The 25,916-nt window shown below is 45.2% G+C and overlaps 1 protein-coding gene across 2 annotated transcripts in view; it reads right to left on the bottom strand.

The window, feature by feature from the left end:
- The window catches only part of LOC147886037 (26S proteasome regulatory subunit 6B homolog), a 35,167-nt gene extending 9,886 nt beyond the window's left edge, over window positions 1–25,281 (bottom strand). The window contains exons 1-3 of one of the 2 annotated variants that reach the window (XM_087396759.1): window positions 25,114–25,281; window positions 24,346–24,827; window positions 11,856–12,086 (exon numbers count right to left, since the gene is read on the bottom strand). In XM_087396759.1, the coding sequence (XP_087252885.1) occupies window positions 11,856–12,086; window positions 24,346–24,822 (708 nt within the window). In that variant the 5' untranslated portion in view covers window positions 24,823–24,827; window positions 25,114–25,281. Of the gene's footprint in view, window positions 1–11,855; window positions 12,087–24,345; window positions 24,828–24,912; window positions 25,065–25,113 lie in introns of those variants that run through there. The other variant, XM_087396760.1, reaches the window with a different exon arrangement.
- Between the last annotated feature and the right edge of the window lie 635 nt (window positions 25,282–25,916).

The raw sequence follows: 25,916 nt of genomic DNA, 5'->3' as shown, positions 1-25,916 counted from the left end.
ATCTGGGCCTGTGATGAGCATATCATCCACATATAAAATCAGCACTAAAAAATCAGATCCATTCCCATGGACATAAAGAGTGGGTTCTGTGGGGCTATTTTGAGAACCAAGGGATAGTAAGTGTGCATGAATTTTGGCATACCATGCCCTGGGTGCTTGCTTCAAACCATAAAGGGCTTTTCTAAGCCGGCATACCTTGTTTTCAGAATTAACAACCTCAAAGCCAGGAGGTTGTGTGACATAGACTTCTTCCTGCAGATCCCCATGAAGAAAAGCAGTCTTGATGTCAAGTTGGTGCACTTGCCAATGATGATGGGCTGCAATGGCAATGACACATCTAATGGTAGTAATCCTGGATGTGGGAGCAAATGTGTCATCCTGCTTCAACATGTATCCACTTGCTTGGTACTATTTCTTTTTGTTTTTCAATAGTATGCTTATTAAGAAATGAAATGTTTTCCTACTGTTCAGTTACGGACAATGGGGACTAGGTCTAGCATTTGAGGGTGGACCCCCTTGCTTGGGGTTATGGGCATTAGTGACCCACAAGAGTGATGGCCTCTCTTTGAGAGGGAACATCTGGAAACCACACCCCACCTGAGTATCCAAACATGGGACCAATCAAATACACAGATTGCATACTGACCTAGGAACCATTCAAGAGAATGTTCCCTGAGCTTTGGGTGTGGGCCTAGCAGCATGCCAAGAGTAATGGAGATACAAGATAAGACGACAAACAAATGAGCTCAGTATGGCTCAATTATGACCTTAGAGTGCGTCAATAGATAGTCCAAGTTGTTAGGAACCCGTGGGTGCGATCAGAATTGAATTCTGATAACTTTGAAATTTTAGGGTTTTTGGGAGTGACACGTGGCAGACTGCCACATGGAATCTGAGCTGGCAGGTCAGTCTACCTGTCCCACACATGTGGCAGCATGCATGGCAAGTGGCAAGGCATGCAAGCCAAGTGTCTGGCCCCAAATCTGGTAGATTTGGGGCAGGTTGTGGGCTGTCCTCTTTGGGACTGCAGCCCACCAAAAATCTAGGACAAGTGTCCACCTTCCACTCTAAGCCGGGGGGGGGGGGGGCTGAGCCTATAAAAGAAGGCCTCTCCCCTTCATTCCCTACATGAAAATTCGTCACTTTTCTTCTCCCTCCTTTTGGATGATGCAGCAGAACCTCTCCAGCTCCTTGGGTGCAGCCAGCTTCTCCCTAGGCCATTCTCTCACCTCAGCAGCACTATCTCTCTCTACAACAGCACATTCTCTCTCTACAGTTCCAGCCCCTCCTCTCCAAAAATCTGCCCCCTCTCAGCTCTTCTGGAACAGCAGCAGCATCCTCTCTCCTTCTCCTAGCCTGGGGCAGCCACAGCCCCTTCCTCTCTCCTGCTGCAGTATTTCTCTCTCTACTGCAGAATTTCTCTCTCTACTATTCCAGCCCATTCCCCTTGCAGAAATCTGCCTTTATGTGCACCTCTGGAACAGCAGCATCTCCTCTCTTACATCCCCTCCCTTGGGATCAGCATTGGCACTCTCTCTCTACAGCTATCACTCCATAAAGGCTTTCTCTCTCTCACCTACAGGCTGTTTTTCTAAGCTGTTCTCATTCCAGCCCCATTTTCCATACTCTCCTCATCCAAGGTAGCTTCAAAGGCATCAAGGACTTCATCTACAAAAGGGTCAAGTCACGAAGGGATCCTGTATTGTCAAGTTTATCTCATTTACAGCACTATTTCATGTTGTTTCTACTATCTTTCTAAAAACTAGTGCTTGCCTCTAATGTTGGATGTAAGTGGTGATTGTTGCAGGCTTCTTCCTTGTGGATTGGACAAGCCAAGAGTTGAAACCTGAGCTTGGAGTCCTCCTTTTTGTTGTCTACCTTGTACATATGCTCTTGAGTCTTGTATCTAGGTCCTAGGCTTTCACTGAGTTCATCAGTTTGGAAAGTGCATTGCACCTTGGTCTTGTATCTCTATTTTCAAGAATAAAGTGAGCCTGGATAAGGGGGGGGGGGGGGGGTCTTGCAATTTTCAATGATGTCACTTTGTGTTTAAGCTGTATAAGTCTTAATTCCAACTTAATTGCAAACTCTTAAGTTCAAGTATATGCTTCAACATGTATCCACTTGCTTGGTACTATTTCTTTTTGTTTTTCAATAGTATGCTTGTTAAGAAATGAAATGTTTTCCTATTGTTCAGTTACGGACAATGGGGACTAGGTCTAGCATTTGAGGGTGGACCCCCTTGCTTGGGGTTATGGGCATTAGTGACCCACAAGAGTGATGGCCTCTCTTTGAGAGGGACATCTGGAAACCACACCCCACCTGAGTACCCAAACATGGGATCAATCAAATGCACAGATTGCATACTGACCTAGGAACCATTCAAGAGAATGTTCCCTGAGCCTTGGGTGTGGGTCTGGCAGCATGCAAAGAGTAATGGAGATACAAGAGATAAGACGACAAACAAATGAGCTCAGTATGGCTCAATTATGACCTTAGAGTACGTCAATAAATAGTCCAAGCTGTTAGGAACCCGTGGGTGCGATCAGAATTGAATTCTGACAACTTTGAAATTTTAGGGTTTTTGGGAGTGACACGTGGCAGACTGCCACATGGAATCTGAGCTGGCAGGTCAGTCCACCTGTCCCACACATGTGGCAGCATGCATGGCAAGTGGTAGGGCATGCAGGCCAAGTGTCTGGCCCCAAATCTGGTAGATTTGGGGCAGGTTGTGGGCTGTCCTCTTTGGGACTGCAGCCCACCAAAAATCTGGGACAAGTGTCCACCTTCCACTCTAAGCTTGGGGGGGGGGGGGGGGGGGCTGAGCCTATAAAAGAAGGCCTCTCCCCTTCATTCCCTACATGAAAATTCGTCACTTTTCTTCTCCCTCCTTTTGGATGATGCAGCAGAACCTCTCCAGCTCCTTGGGTGCAGCCAGTTTCTCCCCAGGCCATTCTCTCACCTCAGCAGCACTTTCTCTCTCTACAACAGCACATTCTCTCTCTACAGTTCCAGCCCCTCCTCTCCAGAAATCTGCCCCCTCTCAGCTCTTCTGGAACAGCAGCAGCATCCTCTCTCCTCCTCCTAGCCTGGGGCAGCCACAGCCCCTTTGTCTCTCCTGCTGCGGTCTTTCTCTCTCTACTGCAGAATTTCTCTCTCTACTGTTCCAGCCCATTCCCCTTGCAGAAATCTACCTTTCTGTGCACCTCTGGAACAGCAGCAGCTCCTCTCTTACATCCCCTCCCTTGGGATCAACATTGGCACTCTCTCTCTACAGCTATCACTCCATAAAGCCTTTCTCTCTCTAGCCTACGGGCTGTTTTTCTAAGCTGTTCTCATTCCAGCCCCATTTTCCACTCTCTCCTCACCCAAGGTAGCTTCAGAGGCATCAAGGACTTCATCTACAAAAGGGTCAAGTCACGAAGGGAGCCTATATTGTCAAGTTTATCTTATTTACAGCACTATTTCATGTTGTTTCTACTATCTTTCTAGAAACTAGTGCTTGCCTCTAATGTTGGATGTAAGTGGTGATTGTTGTAGGCTTCTTCCTTGTGGATTGGGCAAGCCAAGAGTTGAAACCTGAGCTTGGAGTCCTCCTTTTTGTTGTCTACCTTGTACATATGCTCTTGAGTCTTGTATCTAGGTCCTAGGCTTTCACTGAGTTCATCAGTTTGGAAGGTGCATTGCACCTTGGTCTTGTATCTCCATTTTCAAGAATAAAGTGAACCTAGATAAGGGGGGGGGGGGGCGTCTTGGCCCCTCAATCATATTGCAATTTCCAATGATGTCACTTTGTGTTTAAGCTGTATAAGTCTTAATTCCAGCTTAATTGCAAACTCTTAAGTTCAAGTATATGTGTTTGGCAACTCGCAATCATTTCATTCAAACGCCTCCGCAAAATCCGTTGTCTGAATTGATAGAAAGCACCGAGTAGTTTACAAAATGTCTCCTCAAAGTCAATGCCTTGTTGTTGGGCACACCCTTTGGCAACAAGACGGGCTTTATATCGATCTATGCTGCCATCAGATTTGCTTTTTAATTTGTAGACCCACCGGGTACCAATGGCATGCTTGCCAGGAGGGAGATCTACTAACTCCCATGTGTCATTTTTAGCAATGGAATGTAACTCAGCTCTCATTGCATCCATCCACTCTTTGCTCTCAAAAGCATCTTTATGGCACAAAGGCTCTTCATTGCAAGCTATAGCAAGGAGTGCAAACTCAAGAAAGTGACCAGGCATCTGTCTATTCCATGATCTTGTCCGGGCAGCAAAAGGCTGATCTTGTTTGCTGTCCCTCAATGTATTAAGAAGCCATTTGGGAACTTGCCTTTGCTGTCTATTGACAGCTCTTTCTTCGATGACTGCATCATAAATAGTGGATCATTTTGTGCCAAAAGAGAAACCTGCAAATCAGCATGAGGTAGTGGCTGATTGTTGCTTGGTGGAGGGCCTGCAAGAGGCTCATGTTGCTGGTCAAAGTCCTCTTCTGAGAGTGGCAGAGGTAACCAAGATTCAAAGGCATCAAACATGTCAACATCTGGCTTAGCTTTGCAGTCCACAAGAGGAGAAGCTGAATGTTCAGCAAAGATTACATCTCTACTGACAATAATCTTCCCAGTATTTGGTTGGTATAACCGATACCCTCTGCTCTCCTAGCTGTAACCAATAAATATGCATTTGATTGCCTTGTCATCAAACTTATGTCTCAGCTGAGATGGTACATGAACATATGCAAGAGACCCAAAAACTCTCATGTGTGAAAGTGAGGGCTTCTTGCCTTTCCATCATAAGATGCAACAGTATTCAATGCTCGTGTAGGTGATCTATTCAGCACATAGTTGGCACACATCACTGCATCAAGCCAAAATTTATTGGGCAAAGACTTTGCCTTAAGCATGCATCTGGCCATCTCCATTGTGGACCTGTTTTTCCTTTCAGAAGCAGGATTCTGCTGAGGAGTGTAGGGAGTAGTGCATGAGTGAATAATGCCCCGTGAAGATAGAAATGCATCAAACTCCTTTGACATATACTCACCCCCCCTTTCTGTGTTGAGGGTGACAAGCTTGCATCCCGATTCATTCTCAACCATATTCAGCCACCTCTGAAAGATGAGAAAACTTCAGATTTGGCTTTTAAAGGATATACCCAGCAATATCTTGTGAAATCATCAATGAGAGTCATGAAATATTTGTACCCACCAATGGCATTTGTCCTCATTGGGCCACAGACATCACTGTGCACTAGCTGCAATTTCCTTTGTGAGAGTTTTGGACATTCTTTTGAAAAGGAAACTGATGCATCTTACCCAAAAGACAACCCTCACACATATGTTTGGAAACTGCAAAGTACCAGTGAGAACTATGGCATTGTCATCACGAAGATCATAAACTAGGCATCTGTAGCCATCAAAAATCACTCTAAAACCTGAAGTAGCAATTGCTGAAATTGAGATCAAGTTGACTTCAATTCCAGGCACAAAGAGAACATTTGTCAAAGTGACAGGATGACTTAAAATAGATGTGAGCTGCACATCTCCAATTCCTTTTACAACATATGAAGCATTATTAGCACATGTGACAGTCCCCCCTCGAGGTGCATCAGCTAAAGAGTGAAACAACTGTCTGCAAGATGTGACATGCTTGGAAGCACCACTATCAAAGTACCAAGACTAAGCATCATTAGCAGTAAAGAGTGCATCAGCTTTGGAGGGATCAAATGAGCAATGGACAGCCCATGCCCAATCATCCTGAAGAGCATGTGCATGTGAAGCATCTGCTGGCTCATGGGATTCAATAGCATGTGAGGCATTAACTATCAATCCTGCTTTCTTTCTCTCCGAAGCAATGTGCTTCTTGCATTCTGAAATGTCATGTCCAGGCTTGCGACAATAGTTGCATCTTTTCTTCTTTGACTTATCTGCTGTATTTTTAGATGCATGGAAGGAATTGCAGTTGCTATGCACAGATTTTGGCTTGCCCATAGGCTTGGAAGCCTTGCCTCTTCCTGTCTGCTATGAAGCAAATGCATGATCAAGAATAATGGCTTATCTATTAGCTCGACTTTGCTCTTCTTGCAAAAGCAAAGTAACTAGCTGATCAAAAGAATAGTGGTCTGGATTACCCATGGCCACTAATCGAAGGGTTGTAGCAAACCCTTGATATGTATCTGGCAGTCCATTCAGTGTGGTACTGACAAGCTGTGAATTTGGCACCACCTCATCAATGTTGGCAAGTTGTTCCATGAGGTCCTTGACCTTTGTCAGATATGCATCCATAGAATCACCTTCATTCATACTGACTTCCTGTAATTGCCTTCTCAAATATGCAACACGTGCCTCATTGCGAATCTGATAAAGAGAAGCCAATTTGTCCCAAGCATCCTTTGCTGTCCTGCAAGACCATATGTGTGGAATAATGATTCTCTTGCATGATAAAGCAATACATGAATGTGCGTTTGCATCTCTTGCATCCCATCTTGATTGTTCCTGAGTTGGAAGAGACGTAGCAAGAGTGCTAGAAGATGAGGCATCAGGAGGAGTACCCCCTGCAGAGGGACCAGCAGTAGAGGCAACCACTGTAGCATTGATTGGCCTCAGATCAACCCCAGAAACAATATTCCACAAATGCTTTGCAACAAGAATATGTTTCATAAGATAAGACCACATCGGATAGTTGGTGCCATCCAACTTATCATCTTGACAAAGAACACCAAATAGATCCTGATTGTTCCCAGCCATAGCAAATGTGATACCCTGAAAGAGACCTGAAAACCCAAAAGCCTCAAGGCTATCACGGCAAAAAGCTGGCTGTCCAAAAATGACAGCAAATATCTGCAAATTTCCAACCCAAAACAAAGGGCAAATGCAGATCTGACCCAAATGTGGCTGTGGCAGGCAATGTTCACTGCAAAAACAGCAAATTTGGCAAAAGCCCTAAATTTAATGAGGGCAAATAGGCCAAAAAGAGGGCAAATGCAGAAAAGCCCCAAATTTTGATGAAATTTTTGCAAATGTGACCCAATGAATGATAATCTGACCCAATGTATAGCCTCAAGGCTTGAAACTGCAAAAGTATGAGTTACTGTCCCAAACACCAGTTGAAATTGAGCTCCTAACACAAAAGCCCCAAATTTTGTTGACCTGAGTGATGATGTGGCACAATGTGACAGCCCTGAACCTGAAATTAACTGAAAACTTCAAATTTTGGAAGGATTTCAGTTGTCAACCTTGTCCAAAGTATTGTATTGACAGGCTGAAGGTCCAGATGTCAAAAGCCCTAAATTTTTCTGTTGGAATTAGGGTTTGACAGTAAAAACTGTCAAAAACAGTAAAATACTGCAAATGTTGCTTGTGAATCAGCTTCTGGTCCTTTGAGATTAGGACTGAGACTCAAAAGGCCTCTGTAGGTAGAGTATAACAAACCACGCAGCTGCTGCAGCAGGTTGAAGTGCAAAAGACAGCTGGAGCGTAGCTGGAACAGCCCTTAGACACCTCGAACTTAGTGCGTGGCTGGTAGTATATCCTTTGGAGGGCTCTGAACAGGTCGTGATAGCAGAACATCTTCAGCAGATGACTGAGGAAAGGTCACGGGAGCTAGGCGCCTGGATCTAGGTCTAGTTAAAGTCGCGGGAGCTAGGCGTCTGGAACAGCAGTACAAAGGTGACGACAGATGGTCACAAGTACTGTGGAGGACCTCGAAAATGCTGCAGCTGAAGCCTACAAGCAGTAGCCTCAGTCTGGGAACAGCAATGAAGCGCTTTGTGGCGACGAAAAAACACTAGAAACCTTGGACAGCAATTGGAGGAAACGTACGGGATCCGTACGTATCTGTACAGACAGTACGAAAAAGAGGCGCAGGAAGCATATCTGGGCTCTGATACCATTGAAGGGTCGCGTAGACAAAAGAGAGCATGTACAAGGTACAAGGGTCGATGGGAAACGCCGTCACGTCAACTAGGATAGATAAAAAAAGAGAGTACAAGGTACTTGTACCTAGACCTAGGACTAAGTGTCCTAGGTGTCACATAGGACTAAGTGTCCTATGTGGCCTAAAAGGCACTAACACTACAAGTGCCTATATTTATGCCTACAAGGCACATACCATGGCCTATAGAGCATCACTAGAACCACCAGGAGATGGCCTACACGAAGTTCAATACCATGCCACCATCACAACGAATAGCTCATCTATGTGTCATGGTAGCTCTCCCATAGGACAAGTTGGGCACTCTCCACTTTGCAAACCTGTATTGTGCACTCATTTTTACAAGCCCCACATCTTTAACATATCTAATCTTAAAAATCACAATCTTTATAAAACAAGCAAAAGAACAAAGGAAAGAAGAGACTTTGTAAGCAAGTTTAAGCAAAATTATGAGCACATGATAGAGAGGGAGGGGAGGGGGGCCGGTTTAGGGGTGGGGAACCTAGTAAGCAGAACAGTGGCATGGGTTATGCCTCTATTTATAGCCAAAAATGGGGCTTGTAGGCTATTGTGCCAATCAATCTGCCATCCAACCTATCCCATATAGCTGACCAACAACTAACCAACGGCAAGCCACAATTTGTCCAAGATGCCCAAGTGGTCCACTAAATAGCTTTGCACGTGGCTCCAAAATGGCCCCTCAATAAAACCTACCTATGTTGTGGGTGGAGCTTATTGGCCCCCACAACGTGTCCTAACCATGCCATGCCCCTAACAGGGGTAAGACCTAGGGTTAATGCGAGATAAATCCATAACTCAGATAGATCCAAGCTTTAGCAACATGTAAGCCAATGTTTGATGTGGTCAAGATTGAGACAAGACTAAACAAGTATCAATTTGGCCTACCGTTACGACGTAATCAATGCAGGGTCTAGGTTGACCCAGGTTGAGACTAGAGCAAGTGCGGATGAGGTTAAGATCTTGTGGATAGAACTAAATATATTCTTCATAAGACGAGAATATGTCCAATCTTACAAATTTACATTTTTTTATAGAAGAAGCAAAAGAACAAAGGAAAAAAGGGAGTATGTAAGCGACCTTAAACGACAAAATTAAGAGTAAATTAAGAAAAAGAAAAAAGAAAAGTAACTTAGCAAGCAAAGCTACAATAGCATCTAGGTTTCGAAAATATCTAGAATCTTTGGGTAAATCTGGTGCTGACAACGTGGATAGAGATACAAAAAGGCAGACAAGGCTAGTTTGGAAAATACTAGTCTCTAAAAACTGGCTATTTGGGGCATAGCTTCTATAGCTGGAAACATATGACAATAAATAGCTTAGTATTCATGATGTCTAGGAAACAGGCATTACCTGCCCCTTGGCCAGGGAATAGAAGCCTATGTAAGGGGCCTTAGGTATGGGACACATGTCCCAACCTTCAAGAGGATTAGCTTCCTTAGCCTCTAGGGTGGTTCTAAAATAGTGAGCCTCTGCCAACCTACCACGTACCAGGCCAACTTGGGTAGGCCCACGTTTGGCCCCATCAACTTGCTGTTTTGGCCGCCTGCTGCTTGGCTGGCCTCTAGTGGGGCCTATAAATTCCCCAGCCCTTGTGGCTTGCCACCATGTATGCCCACATGCTGGGCCCTTCTCTGCCTGTATTCCAACATGATGCACATAAAGACTATTTGGAACAATTTGGCTACATAGTTAGAGACAAGGCAAGATTTCACATTTTTAATGTCAACATGTATGTATGCTGTTTTTGAGCTCAATTATAGGCTTTCTTCAGGTAGTAGCATTGTTTCCTTGACCAGAAATCACTAGCATCACATAATGTAATATTAAAACCCATGGTAGAAGCAGCGCATAAATAAAGAGTCGTTCATATAGTTTTCATATGATTCTAAACAGACTATAATGCCGGTTCTTATACCTAGATTCAGGAACATTCCCAAACTCATCCTCAACATATTGCAGTTTCAATCTCACGATAGTCACTCATAGGATTGAAAACCATAAACTCCATCACGCATAGCAGGGACTAGCTACTATGACATCCCCACTGACGTCATCAACGCCCAACAGTGGGTGTAGACCATAGTATAAAAGTATGCTCTCACACATACAAATCCACACACCCACACATACTTGAGCATCCATTTGTTGGCGCAGAAGTCGCCACATGTGCACCGAGTATGGGGGGTCCCAAACCCCAACCCCTAGCCATGCAATAGAGCCTCTCTCTCCCAAAAAGTCCCAGGAGGGATGAGAGAGAGAGGACAAACAAGTCTTTTTATATTCAACTCCCCCAAGGGGGCACCAATGCATATGGGATTAGTCTCCCATCAAATTGCCATGTGTCGGCAGCACGCTAGCTCCACACACAAACCATGCTCCATTTTAGCCAACCGAGGGGTGAAGGCCACCACCTCCGACACCCCCCTATGGAAAACCTCGAGGTAAACAAACTGTGGAACTGACCAAACCTGGTCACGGACAAACACAAGACCGGACCACCAAACAAAGGCCAACTGCCACCAAACACCACGAGTAGCGCACATGCCAAAGTCCACAAGGAGGTACACGCATCAGGAGTCATGAAGAGCTGCCGCCGCCACACTGATCATGAAGTCACACTTCAAGTCGCCGCACGGATCGCGACAATCTACCGCCAAAGAGTCCACGACCGCCACATGTCGCCCACGCAGGGGCCGTCTCAAATTTCCGCATAGTCTGTAGTCTGATCGACTACTCTGATACCATGTTGGAGCAAAAGTCGCCACATGTGCACCGGGTACGGGGGTCCCAAACCCTACCTCCTAGCCATGCAATAGAGCCTCTCTCTCCTCCCAAAAAGTCCCGGGAGGGATTAGAGAGAGAGGACAAACAAGTCTTTTTATATTCAACCCCCCCAAGGGGGCACCAATGCATATGGGATTAGTCTCCCATCAAATTGCCATGTGTCGACAGCGCGCTAGCTCCACACACAAACCATGCTCCATTTTAGCCAACCGAGGGGTGAAGGCCACCACCTCCAACACCATTTATACAAAGTCTTCGTACTGAGTTTCTATCGGCACTCCAGAGGTGAAGGGCAAACTCAACCATGACGAAGGCTAGCACTAAAGGAGAAGGCTAATCAAAAAGTAGTCCAAATCTCTTCATTCAAGCTACAACTGCTTGTGAAGTCTAAACGATTTCATTTTAGTCTCTCCCAAATGAGCATCTAAATCTAAATCTAGCTGATAGAGCAACGCACCATTTAAGATAGAAAGAATTATCGTAATACCAGCAGGCCACAACTTGGACGAAAACTTCACAAGGTGAAACTTGCATGTCCGCTAATACGGCGGAAGCATATACCTAGATGAATCCAAGAACATTCCCGGTTCTAAGTGCTTTGTTGATAGCAAAAGCCACTATGTCAAAGAAAATATAATCAAACGTTGTCCATACTCCCTCATATTCCACAATCACAGCTGTGTCGGAACACTGTTGCACATATTTGAGTTCAGTAAGCATATTGACTAAGCTGTCCAAGAACATTTGATGTACACAGGCAGAACTAATGACAGCAGGGGAAAATCTATTCAGAAGTCTATAGCAATTGGATCTTACACAGTTCTTACATCAAGAAAACGATTCAAAAAAGTACTAGCTAAAATCACAGCTCAAGGAATTACTTTCCATGAAACTCTACAACTATTCAGCTGTTGCCCAGAGTCCTACTTCTAAGTTTTTTGAACAAAACTGTGTTTGCTCATGCTTGGGCCCTGAAAGTTGGATACTCCATAGCCTCTCAACTGGTTTCTCTGTTTGTTTTACAGAGCATAAAGAATGTTTATTCATGGAACGTACACAACATAAACAAATGAAAATTGTTTTAAAAACAGTGGGAACAAATCAGGAATGAGATATATGATACTTACTTCCCCAAGGTACTTCTGCACAAACTCAGAGCCGACTACACGGATGAACGCAGCCGTTGTATGATGGGCAACAGCTTTGGCCAGCATGGTTTTTCCTGTCCCAGGTGGACCATACAAGAGAACGCCCCGCGGTGGATCTATGCCAATCTGTTTATACAATTCATGGTGTGTCAAAGGAAGCTCCACTGCCTCTCGGATTTCCTGCTTTTGAATATCACATCCTCCAATATCCTGTCAGCAAAAATGTAAAACTGTCAGACAGGGCATGCCTATTTATCATTTAATGTTAAATCTAGGATCACCAGAACTTTCACGCAAGGCTAACTCTAATAGTAATCACCATTATTACCCATACGAACAAAATGGATCAGGATAACAATCATTAATCATTAGTTTTTGAATTCTGACAACTTATTCCTCTGTAATCTGCACTGACAGAATTCTCAATTGATACCTAAAAGGTGGTGTAACTAACCAAGGAGAGAGTAAACCTTATCTTGATAATGGAATTCATAAAAATGTAAACCTAACCAATGCTCCAAAAAATACCCAAGGTAAAAGGTATAGTTCAAAACTTGTCAACCTCAATCTTGAAGTTAACTTGATCGCCTTGGCTCCTGCTGCTGCCAACCATTAGGTGATGCTTTGAACCAGCAGCCTTAACCAGCAGCCAGGTCTGCTGACCTGCTGCTCTTGTATCAGCCTGTGCATAGGCCCTTTGCAGGCTGGGGTTCTCCCAGCTCTTCTGTGTGGGCACATAGCCAGCCCTAAACCAGGGCCTAATGCCAGCCATATGTGCTGACCAGGGTGGCCCATGTGACTGCCTTAAAACTAATCTAAGAAGGATGTCTGTCTGCTGCTCATGTGGCAGCCAGTCTTCTGCCCACAAGGAAACCCTAATCCATCCCCCTTCATCCCATCATCCTCGGACCTCCTCATATGGGGGCTCACAGGTCAGAACGAGTATCAAAGGGGTGAGGCTGGCCTTGAACTAGTTTCAAAGCAGAAAGGTAGATAAATATCCTAACCGTTTATCTGGCTGACATAAGTGTCGACTGAACATCTCAGTGAGTGACTTGCCGGATGTGACAAAATTGTGCAGGGAATACATGTCCATGTTGATAGCATACCTGATGGAAAATTGTGCAACGATGTATCACCATGGTCATGCATCAGTAGCGATGTCAATTGGTAAGAATGAATGTGCACCTCTAGGTTGACAACCGAGACATCAATTGTGGAAAGATCATCAATAGCAGAGTGCATCTACAGCTTGTAATGAACCAATGCATCGACGTACACATTCATCTATAGATTGTCAATAGTGACGTGCATTTGCAGATCTCGGGAAGCAAATATCTAGATGAATCCAGGAACATGCCCAAACTCATAGTCTAAAACACAACATAGTGCAGTTTCAATCTCATGATAGTCACTTATAAGGTTGAAAACCATAAACTCCATCACGCATAGCAGGGACTAGCTACTATAACAAAGTCTATCTGGTTTTTTACCATCTACCTGGTCTACGATTGAACTTTGTGAATTGTCGTTGATTGGAGGCCTGAGCACAAAAGCTCATTTTCTGGTGTTAATCTATTTGAAGTGGGTTAACCAGGCGTGTGTTGTATGGCCTTGAATATTGTTTTCAAGCTGTGAATATTTTTGCTATGTGTTTTGTGAATGAATAAAACTAGTGGGGTGCTCAATTGCCTTTTAAAGGTGTACTTCACCACACACGCTGATCACCACACAGAGAAACAGGAGGGCAATGCCCTCTATTTCTAGGAGGTGGCTAGCCTGCCTGACACATCCCAGCACTCCTGAAACCCCTGATCTGCAAAATAACCACACACAACATCAGAACTGAGCAGGCTGCTCACCACCCAACCGTGACATCTACGGGATGTGATCCCGAATCAGAAGATGTCCCCTCCGAGCCACGAGCTGAGCTACTGGCACGAACTCCCAATCAGATCCTAACCAGCCTGGTGTCCCATACCACCAGGTGGCGCTGTGAAGCCCTGGATCTGCCACTGGGCCTTGGGCTACACTAAGATGCAGGCGCGCGTCCGCGACACAATCCAGGATCAGACCTAGCACCTGGGAACGAGACTTGCTCCCAACTGCACACCAACTGCACACTGAGAACTGAACCCCCTGGGCCTCTTTTATAGACTCGGGCCCCGGCGCCAAAAATAGCGAAGACCTATAAATAGTTCGTACCCTTGCCACTCAACCCGAGAATCAAGCCTGCCTAGCTCTAAGCCTCCCCAGGCTAACCTGAGCTAGTTCTGTGTACCTAGTACACGTCAGATACCAATCCGTGCACATGACATACTCCCCCTCCTCTAAGAACTCACTCCTGAGTTCGCTAAGAAATCTGGAAATGTTCTTTGGAGGTTTTGTAATGTCTCCCATGTTGCATCCTCCTCAACACGATCCTTCCACTTAATCTTGTATTCCGTGATAGTACGATTTCGAATCTGTCTTTCACGAAATTCAAGAATAGATTCAGGTTCGTGAGGAATAAAAGTCAAATCTGTAACTTCTATAATCTCATGAGGAGAAACAAGTTGATCATCTGCACCCAATACTTCTTTCAGTCTACTGACATGAAAGACTGGATGTACTTTAACATCAGGAGGCAATTCTAGTCGATATGCAACTGGTCCAATTCTTTTAATGACCTTGAAAGGACCACAGTATCTGGGGGATAATTTCGGAACCAAACCAGTACTTAGGCTCTTGGATTCCTTGGGAATTCTCAAATATACCATCGTTCCTTCAGAGAACTCTCTTGGTGAACGATGTCTATTAGCATAAAATCGGTCCCGATCTTGAGCACTTCTAATAGACTCCTTGGCAAACTGCAACATTTCCTGCATGTCTTGCAAGAAGTTCTTAGCAGCATCATTTTGAATCCCTTTTAATCCTACCATAACTGGTGACTTAGGTTGAAACCCGTACATAAGCATAAAAGGATTGTAACCTATACTAGAATGCTTTGCACTGTTGTAAGCAAATTCAATCATAGGTAGATAATCTTCCCATGAAGACTGTCTCTTAGATACATATGCCCGAAGCATGTCTTCAACCAACTGGTTGACCTTCTCTGTACTGCCATCGGATTGTGCATGATCCGAGGAACTCATACTTAGAGTAGTTTCCAACTTCTCAAATACAAGTGTCCAAAAGTTACTTGTAAACTTTGAGTCCCTGTCACTGACTATGTCAGATGGCAAACCATACAGCTTGAACAAGTGGTCCACAAACTCGTGAGCCAACTGAACAGCTGAAATAGTTGTTCTTGTAGGTAAGAATCTAGCCATTTTTGTCAAACGGTCGACTATGACCCAAATAGAGTCATGACCCTTGCGCGTTCGAGGTAAACCAGTAATAAAATCCATGGAAATACTTTCCCATTTATTACCTGGAATCTGTAATGGCTGTAATAAGCCCGCGCTTCTAAGGCGTTCAGCCTTAGTAACCTGACAAACCCGGCAACCTACTACATAGTTCTCTATAAATGCACGCATCTTAGGCCAATAAAAGGTATGCTTCACAAGAGACAGAGTCCTATGTATACCTGGATGTCCCGCACTAGGAGCATCATGACACTCCCAGAGAATCTTGGATTTAAGGTCCAGAACATCAGGCACACAAATCTTTTCATTTCGGAACAGCAAGCCGTTCCTAATCATCCACTAACCTCCCGCCGCCTGTATCCTAGGTGGCACAATCCCTGAGTCCTGGTCAACCATGGAGCTCCCATCCTGGACTCTCTGCCAATAAGAACTGAAATGACTATCAGTTGCGTATAGCCCTCTCAAGGATTGAAATAGGTCTGAGGATATTTCCGTAAATGACAAAGCATTTACAAACTTAACTCGACTTAAGGCATCCGCCACACTATTCAACGAACCCTTACGATAACGTATTTCGAAATCAAAATCTTGCATTAGCTCTGCCCATCTAGCTTTCCTTCCTCTCAATTCTGATCCATCACACACATACTTAATTGACTGGTGATCAGTCAATACAAGGAACTTTGAACCATACAAGTAGTGTCTCCAAACCTTGAGAGCATACACTACCGCATAAAGTTCCTTCTCAAGTGTGAGCCAACGATACTGAGTGTCGTCTAGCTTCTTACTCTCAAAAGCTACAGGTCTGCCCTCTTGGAATAGAGCTGCCCCAATCGCATAATCACTCGCATCGGCCTCTAAAACATAAGGCCGGGTAGGATCGGGTAATGCAAGAACGGGTGCTTCCTTGATAGAAAACTTCAAGGTTTCAAAAGCCTTGTTCATTGCATCATTCCAAGAGATCGGCTGGGTAGACCTGCGTCCACGACCTTTCAATATGTTGGTCAAAGGTGCCGCGATATGTGAATAATCACGCACTGACTTCCGAAGAAATACCGTAAATCCTAGGAAAGAACGAAGTTGTTTCACAGTCTGAGGGATAGGCCATTCTAAAACCTTCTGGATACGATCCAGATCAATGCTAATACCTTCAGAAGAAATCTTGTGTCCTAAGTAAATGATCTCTTTCAGAAAGAAGTCACATTTACTCATCTTGGCATAAAGCTTATGCTGTCTTAGAACAAGTAAGACAACCCGGAGGTGTCCTATATGATCCTCAAGCGTTTTACTATATACCAAGATATCATCTAAGAACACGACAACAAATTTGCCCAGATAATCTCTGAACAAATCGTTCATCATCTGCTGAAAAGTAGCAGGAGCATTGGTCAAACCAAAAGGTAATACGAGGAACTCGTAATGACCATACCTAGTCCGGAATGCGGTCCTATCTATGTGTTTAGCATAGATACGGATTTGGTGATAACCCGTACGCAAATCAATCTTAGTGAAATACTTCGCTCCGGCCAAACGGTCTATCAAATCATCAGAACGAGGTAAAGGATAGCGGTTCTTAATTGTAACTTTATTTAATCGTTTATAATCTATACACATTCTCCAGGAAGAATCTTTCTTCTTTCTTAAGAGGACAGGTGCACCCCAAGGTGATTTACTTGGGCGGATATAGCCCATATTCAGGTAATCCTGAAGCTGGATAGCTAACTCATCCTCCTTTACCTGGCTCATCCTATAAGGTGGTACACTGATAGGTTGAGCCCCTGGGACTAAGTCTATGCGATGATCTACTGCCCGTTCTGGAGGTAAACCTTCCGGCAGTTGAGCTGGGAATACGTCTTTAAAATTATCTAACAACATTCTCAATTCTCGGTGTTCAAACACACTTAATTCATTCTTGTTAATTACCGAAACAACAAATGAAGAAAGTGGAATCAAAACACACTGATAGACATCATAATGAGAATTGTTTAATATATTCCGAAGCTGCATCGCAGATACAATAGGCCCCTGAGAAGGGGGAATCTTATCACACTGAATACAAAATTGGGTGTCCTTGTCTACAAAAGAAAGCGTATGCTCCGTCCATCCAATCTGGATATTGTGGGTTTTAAACCGCTCTATCCCGATCAGCAAGTCTACATGCTCTAGATGCATAACATAACATGTGAGAGCTCCCGTGTAGGCTTGAATCCGGATGGGAAGCGCTTCAACCTTGTGATCCCAAAACTGCTTCCCAGCTGGAAGCTGCACCTCGTAGGTGTGGTCGCTAGGTACTGTGGACAGCCCCATCTTCTGCACAAATTTGTAATTAACAAAATTGTGAGAGCTGCCCGGATCAAAGAGAATGTGAACCTGTTGATCCCTAACTTCTCCATAAACTCGGAAAAGATCATGGGAACCAAACAACGAAGTATTAAAGGTACAATTACAAGAAAGGGGGCAGGTAATGACATTTACTGAAATACCTGTCATCGTGACTTGGTTGGCTCCCTTGGCTGCGGTACGTGGACCCGCCTGGAGCTTCGGTCCTAGCACCAATTTTTGGTTCTTCCGCTTAGGACACTCATTCTTTGTGTGGCCCCGCTCCTCGCAATAAAAACATCGGCCTTCTTTCTTGAGCCTGAGAGTGCGAAGGAAACGGGCCTTACCATTTTTCGCAGGAGTTAAGCTTTTCCTGGAGGCGTTGTCCGTAGACTTCGTCTCCCCAATACCAGTTGCATGCTGAAAGAACTTGCGTTTGTTCTTTCCGCTCGTCTCGGTAACTGTGGTTGCCTTGGTACCGGCCATGGTATCATCATATATGCGCGCATATGTCATGGCCTCCTGCAATGTTATTCTTAATCTGTAACTTATAGGAGTCTGGCAAACCATCCACGAAAAAACCTAACAAGGTTACAGGATCCATTTTAGTGGCCCTGGTCTGCAGATCCCTAAATCTTTGAAGATAAACTTCAAAAGTTAAATTCAATTTTGACATATCGAGGGCCTTGAGCTTGTCGACGATATCATAGTCATCTTCCTTCTTCAGGAACTCCTTCCTGAAGATACCCTCAAATTCTGTCCAAGTATCAGGCTTAGGCTGGAGTTCTTTCCACCAAAGCAAGGCTTTACCTGACATAAACCCTGCTGCAAGCTGAATCTTTTTCTCGTCTGGATAGGGGTGAAATTGGAAGTGTACTTGCCACTTGTGCAACCAAGTGTCAACTACCTCCTTTGTTCTTGATTTTTGGTCACCTGGAAAGGGATCCGGAGTGATATTCGGGCCTAGCACGGAAGCCATGGCATCCACATGCGTGAGTGCCTGAACCGTGCTAGCCAGAAGAGTCAAAGTTGCTTGTATCCCTTGGAGTTGCTGTGTCAACCCCGATTGATTAGCATTGACCTGCTCAAATTTACCATCAAGAGCAGTCGTAAACTCACTGAAGGCTTTCTTAGTTATCAGGTCGTCATAGAGACCCTGATCATCCTCTCCCACTGGAGTGTAATCCAAGTCCTGCTCTCCCATGGTGAATTCCGGATTTTGAGCATCAGACATGGCTGAAATCTGATTGGATTACGAACGGAGAGAAAGAACTGACTGAAACGAAGCACAGAGGAAGATGGAACAGAAGAAAACCGTCCCAGATGAAGCTGACGGAAGGAGATGCTGAAATCTGGTGAATCGGAAGACCCAGAGTCACGGAGCCTCCCCGAACTCGCAAACCGGATGCGCAGGCTGCAGTAGAAACTGTACGGACTGCTGACGTGGCCTGTACGGCTGCTGGCACAGGCCGTACGGTAGCTGCAGGTACAGGCGCAGTCGCTGTTCGGAGCAGCAGCAGGTACAGGAGCAGGCGGGACAGTCCGTACAGCTGTACGGCTGTCGCTGAAGCTGTACGGACTGGTACAGAAGCTGCGGGAGCTGTGCAGGGCTGACGCAGGCAAGGGCAGATGCAGGGGAGCTGATCGAAACAGGGCGCAGGCTGTACGGACGAGGCTGGCTGGGCACGAAACTCGAGGTAGGGGCTCGAAAATCGAGGATGCTTGTGGTAGCCTAGCACCCAGCCCCCCACCTATATAGGGTGCAGGGCTGCCTTATTTGGAAGCTGGGCTTCCAAAAAAGGCTGAGCCCCTCCAGCTTTGGAGGGGTGCTTTTTCGAAAAAAGCACCTGAGCCCCTCCAACTTTGGAGAGGTGCTTTTTTCGAAAAAAGCACCTTCCTCCTGCGCAGGCTGCACGCAGCCCTAGGCGCAGGCTGTTCGCAGCCTGTTGCGCAGGCTGTGGACAGCCTATTGCGCTGGCTGTGGACAGCCTATTACACAGGCTGTCCCGCCTCTACTGCCTCGCCTACTGCGCCCCTTCCTAAGCTCCGCATCCCTTCGTCCCTTGCAGTCTTTTTCCTGCACATCGCTCCTTTTCTGCTCTCTTTCTCCTCCCTCTAAACTTCTCTCCGTAGCCTTCAGAGATTTCGATTCTCTCTCACTCCTCTTCTTCTTTCTTTTCCAGATCTTTCTTCACCCCTTCTACCCCAGGTAGTCAGCAAAAACGCAGCAGGAAATTTCGAATTTTAGGGCATACCTGGAAGAGAAATCCGTCAAAATTCTCGCATCAGAAGTTCCTACCTCAGGAGTTGGCTCTGATACCAACTGACACATCCCAGCACTCCTGAAACCCCTGATCTGCAAAATAACCACACACAACATCAGAACTGAGCAGGCTGCTCACCACCCAACCGTGACATCTACGGGATGTGATCCCGAATCAAAAGATGTCCCCTCCGAGCCACGAGCTGAGCTACTAGCACGAACTCCCAATCAAATCCTAACCAGCCTAGTGTCCCATACCACCAGGTGGCGCTGTGAAGCCCTGGATCTGCCACTGGGCCTTGGGCTACGCTAAGATGCAGGCGCGCGTCCGCGACACAATCCAGGATCAGACCTAGCACCTGGGAACGAGACTTGCTCCCAACTGCACACTAAGAACTGAACCCCCTGGGCCTCTTTTATAGACTCGGGCCCCAGCGCCAAAAATAGCGAAGACCTATAAATAGTTCGTACCCTTGCCACTCAACCCGAGAATCAAGCCTGCCTAGCTCTAAGCCTCCCCAGGCTAACCTGAGCTAGTTCTGTGTACCTAGTACACGTCAGATACCAATCCGTGCACATGACACTGCCCCTCCACCTGCTGCTGGCCTCTGGGGGGCTGACCAGTCAAGCCTACCGACCTGACCAGGCAACCACACTGCCAACCCTGGGTCAGGGATTAACCTGCCGACCTGTCTGCCAATGTGCCAACTGGTTCACCCCCCCCAGACCTGATCTGGTTTGGTGTTCCAGGCTTATAAATAGGAGGCGGCTAGCCTGCCCCCTCCACCTGCTGCTGGCTGACCCACCAGTCTCTGGGATTTTGTCCTGCATCTTGCAATTGGCCTACCTAATCAAAAGCTCACTCAGCAGTGTCTCTAAGTGCATGAGAACATTGCATGATGGAAAGAAAGCAGGCAAAATGGGAGAACTATATAAGTCATAAATTTCAAACTGTTTGAATTTTTACAGATTCAACTTTAGCCCAATTAGCGTAACCACACTGCCAACCCTGGGTCAGGGATTAACCTGCCGACCTGTCTGCCAATGTGCCAACTGGTTCACCCCCCCAGACCTGATCTGGTTTGGGTATTCCAGGCTTATAAATAGGAGGCGGCTAGCCTGCCCCCTCCACCTGCTGCCGGCTGACCCACCAGTCTCTGGGATTTTGTCCTGCATCTTGCAATTGGCCTACCTAATCAAAAGCTCACTCAGCAGTGTCTCTAAGTGCATGAGAACATTGCATGATGGAAAGAAAGCAGGCAAAATGGGAGAACTATATAAGTCATAAACTTCAAACTATTTGAACTGATAAAAAATAAACTTAATTTACATCAGTGCGCGTAGGCATCTCGAGTGAGACCATAGTATAAACAAATGCTTCCACATATTACATCCAGATACTGACTTTCTATCAACAGTCGGGAGGTGGGGGGGCAGACTCGCTGGCAACAAAGGCTACAAAGGAGAAGGCTAATCAAAAAGTAGTCCACATTCTCTTCACTCAAGCTACTACTGCTTGTGAAGACTATATGATTTCATTTTAGTCTCTCCTGAGATAGCATTCTAAGCCACAAAGATAGCTGATAGGGCAACGCACCAGTTAAGATCAAAAGATTCTGTCTCAATATCAGCAGGCCACAACCTGGACAAAAACTTTGTGCTGAAGCATATAGCTAGATGATCCAAGGCATGCCGAAACTTATCCAAGCAGTTTCAATCTCATGACAATCACAAGGTTGAAAACCTAAACTCCAGCACGCATAGCAGTCGCTACTATGTCCCCACTGGTGTCCTCAATGAACATCTAGACCTAACCTTGGGTTTTAATTTGGGTAAAATTCGAGTTGTAGCATGGGTTATGAAACTAGCAAGCTTAGGATAAAATGCTTGTTCTAGGCCTAGTGTTTGATTAATTGTGTGCATGGGTAGAGGGGCCATGGGATAAAATTTTAAAAAAAGAATTAACTTTTAACAACTTGAATTATTATTTGTTCCTTGATTATTTACCTGATTAAGGTTAGCTTAGTATTTAAACTATAATTAAATACAAAAGTAAAAGCCAAAAAATAATTTTTTGCTTTTTACAGCTTTCTCATGGCTTTCCTTGTTTTCCCTTGTTAAAAAGAGAGGTCCTACTCTTTGTATTGCAGATCTTGCATCTTCTTGCTCAAACAATCCACTTATCATCCTCTTAAGCCCTTGTCCAATGCATCCTTACTGCGTCCTCAACACAAATTTCAATTACTTCCATGCCTTCATCTGCTTCCCAGATGCCTATTCTTTACAGCCAGTTGTGTCTCCATGCTCGAGCTATCAATTCAGCCCTTCTTTACTGAATTGTGATTTGATATAGAGCTACTTCCTCCCCCATGCTTCCACATTCCAGCCTCCATCCTCTTGCAGCTCAGCCCTCTTCTTGATTGTCATTTGCTCCTTAGACACACTTTGCAATTCTTTGAGCCTCTTCAATTGTTTCACCACTTTCCAAGAGACCCTCGCGCAGTTCTACTCACACTATTGCAAAACCATCAGGATGTTTCAGTTGTATGCACATCTTTTGATCAGAGGGCTCCTGCACTCTGAAACTGTAGAATGTGCCCCATGGAGTTCCTTTTATACGGCACAAGGCGCTTCCTATTTGGGCTTCTGGCCCAGGCTGAGTCAGCCCTAATTAGAACTGACCTAGACCCTGCTTCAGACCTGCCAGAGTCAGCCATACAGCCGTACTGCCAGCTGTACCTGCAGCACTGGTCAACATAACCAAGCTGACCAGCTCCACACCTTGGCTTATATAAGGCCTCTATAAGGCCTGGCCCCGGCCCTAGCACTCCATCCAGCCCACATGCAGGGCTGAGTCACACTGAATCCTAGAGGCACCCACACTGAGTCAGTCCTACGTTGACTGAGCTGCCCTAACGGGTTTTGGGGGGGGGGGGGGGGGGGGTCTCTCATAAACCCAAAAAAAGATCTTTGAATGTTGCCCATGTAGCAGCCTGTTTGCTACCCAAATGGCACTTCATCTCTTAACCTTTCCATATGCCCATGACGCATCATGCTCACCCATATTGCTACAGGCATCAAGGCCCTTTGTCTTCCTCGTTTTGGGGCTAGTGCCTCACCATTCTGACAGGATGGTCAACATTTGGACATCTAGGAGTGACACAGGCCAGTTGTAATTTGCCAGGAAGCTACATCTGGGAAGACGAGGGAACTCAGGGCTAGTGGAGAGGCTAGCAGCTCGAGAGCACAGGGAGGAAGTTTACTGTTCATGTTAGAATCATGTGAGTGTTGTGCATACGCAACACAGAAATCAGTCCCTGATTGGGCTGCCTTATGCAAGCAATTTGAAATAACAAATTTGGGGAGCTTGCACTATTTTTGGATATTTGGGGAGCTTGCACTATTTTTGGATATTTAAGTATGGCAGAAAAAGGAAGGCGTTTTTGTGAGCCAGAGCAAGAATGCAAAGGGTCTACATGACAAATTTCACATGCACAATGACAAGTGAATTTCACATAAACCTAGATGAATCCAGGAACATTCCCAAACTCGTCCTCTAAAACACAACATAGTGAAGTTTCAATCTCACGATAGTCACTCATAAGATTAAAAAACATAAACTCCATCACGCATAGCATGGACTAGCTACTATGACATCCCCACTGACGTCATCAGCGCCCAACAGTGGGTGTACACCATAGTATAAAAATATGCTCTCACACATACAAATCCACACACCCACACATACTTGAGCATCCATTTATACAAAGTCTTTGTACCGAGTCCAAAATCTCTTCATTCAAGCTAATTTGCTTGCGAAGTCTAAACGATTTCATTTTAGTCTCTCCCAAACAAGCATCTAAATCTAGTTGATAGAAAAAGCAAATTTCACATGTTGGAACCAATGGAGACAGGGCTGAAATCTGTGTTCATGAGCTAGATGCGGCTGGATTAGCTGTTATATATGTAATCCAGCCTTTAGTTATCTCATGACATCTCTTCTAAGAGCATCTTGTGACTTTGCAGTGAACGGGCAGTAGTTCACTACAAGCTGCAATTTTTCGCCCCCAACAGTGGGAGCACTCGTGGGTCACTATAAGACAATTACTCTCTCCGTAGAGGCAAGGGTATATGGGAGCCATGGCAGCAAATCTGAAGCCATATGACTTCAGAAGTTTCTTGCTGATCTTAGATAGCACCACAGGGTTCCATTTCTTGCCAAGAATCCTGTAGGTCATTCCAAGATAATACGCATTGATATCATATAACACTTTATCTGCAAGAGAGTGGAATCTGGGTAGGAGGAAAACCCAACCGGTGGTACAAAGGGAAGTTTGATCTTTGCTGCAATGTTTAGTAATATAGAAGGACCTATACCGCCATTGAAGGTTCCATTTGACAAGCGAAAAGTCAACTCATTGAAACTCCCATGTACAATTGCCATTTGTGGACGAGAAAAGATAATAATAGTCGAGACTGATACGCATTCCTGACTTGCAATTCAAAATGCAAAAGCAAAAGGGGGTTTTCGAGGACGTACGTTGTACGTGACATCGGGCTTTTCTGATTGGGACAACAGGGAAATGCTGGAATCGGCCTCGGGGGGTAAGACATCCACTAAAGCATTTGAGTGGCGGTGCAAAGCAACAGATGCCGATGGCTTCAATAGCTCCCTGTCAATGGTGCTCAGGATTCTAACGTAGTAATTGGAGCCAGTCGTCGAGCCCACGATCCCATTGCTTTGATCGACCATTTCCATGAATTGTCCGATGACGAGAGGGACAGACTGAATGCGCTTCACCTCCTCTTGGGCACGTAGAAGCTCCCGTTTCAGATTCTTTTGCTCATCCTTCACATACTCTTCCTGTATATCAAGGAACTCAAGCTGCCGCTCAAGGGTCTTCATTCGAGTATAAAGGTCTTCCTCCTCCATTTCTGACAAAATTGTAGCGTCGGGCTTGAGGAGGGGAGGAGAATCGATTGCCATTGCACTGACGCTCTGCACTGCGACGGCCATCGAAGCTGCAAGCAGGAAAGACGAAACTTTGGGGATGAATACTGGCACAAAAACCCAAATCATGAAGATCCAGAAAGGGAAGAAGCATACCGGAGGCTAAGAAGTTGTGCAAAAGCCTTCGCTTGTCACAAAAAACCACCACTACTCTTCCCAAATCTTTCCAAAGCTTGGAGACCCACAACGCATATCACTACTCTTCCCCAAATCTTCCCAACTAAGCTAGACCCAGAAAGAACCCAAATCTTGAAGACCCACAAAATCTTGAAAACACAGAAAAGGGAAGAAGCATACCGGAGGCTAAGTAGTTGTGCAAAGGCCAACAAGGGAAGAAAGAAAAGTAGAGTGCTTGCTTGTTGAAGGCTTTTCTGCTGCAAAACGTTTTCGATGGATCAAACAGAGAGTTTTTGGTAATTGGTGCAGTCGGTCACCGCCCTGCCACCACCTGCCATACCCGGTCGTTTCCCCTCAACCGGAAGAACCGGTGCATGGAATATATGCTTTGCAATGGCTTTGTATACACTTTAGAGAATGTAAATAGCTCAAAACAAATTTCTATAACTTGTAAAGAAGGTGCAAATTGAGAGAGAAAAAAGCAAGTGAAGGTGAATAAATATGGGAAAATGTAGAGTGGGAGTAGAGGTGATGGACCATTAAATATGAGTGGGGACATGAGTGGAGACCCTCATTTAAATATATCACATGCTTTTAATAAAGGTGGTGCCATACAAGGTAAAAGATAAAATAGTTCACTACCCTTAGTATTAAAGCTTCAAAAATAGCCATACAAATCAGTAAAACCAAAAGGTGCTCATCATGGAAAAGGGAAAGAGAAACCTGGTTGTTAAAAAAGCCACCCTGTTTTAGAGTTCACTGCCTAGGGAGTCTCTGTAACAGACAACCAAGGAGGTGGTCCAGCGAATACCTCTCGCAATAAAGATTTACAAAAAAACTTGCCACACTCTCGTCTTTTGATGGTTGCTCTAAAACTTGAAGTTCCACGCTCCCAATGGCACGTAGGATAAAAATTATGTCTTGCCAAATGGTGGCCATCACTGAGACCTATTGGCCTCCCATCACTAGACCGCATCAATAGG

Source organism: Dipteris shenzhenensis, chromosome 25 (assembly GCF_047967505.1).
Source record: "Dipteris shenzhenensis isolate YYH24624 ecotype China chromosome 25, Dip_SZ_1.0, whole genome shotgun sequence".
In the NCBI taxonomy this organism is placed as follows: Eukaryota; Viridiplantae; Streptophyta; class Polypodiopsida; order Gleicheniales; family Dipteridaceae; genus Dipteris; species Dipteris shenzhenensis.
This window is presented reverse-complemented; position numbering and strand designations above follow the sequence as displayed.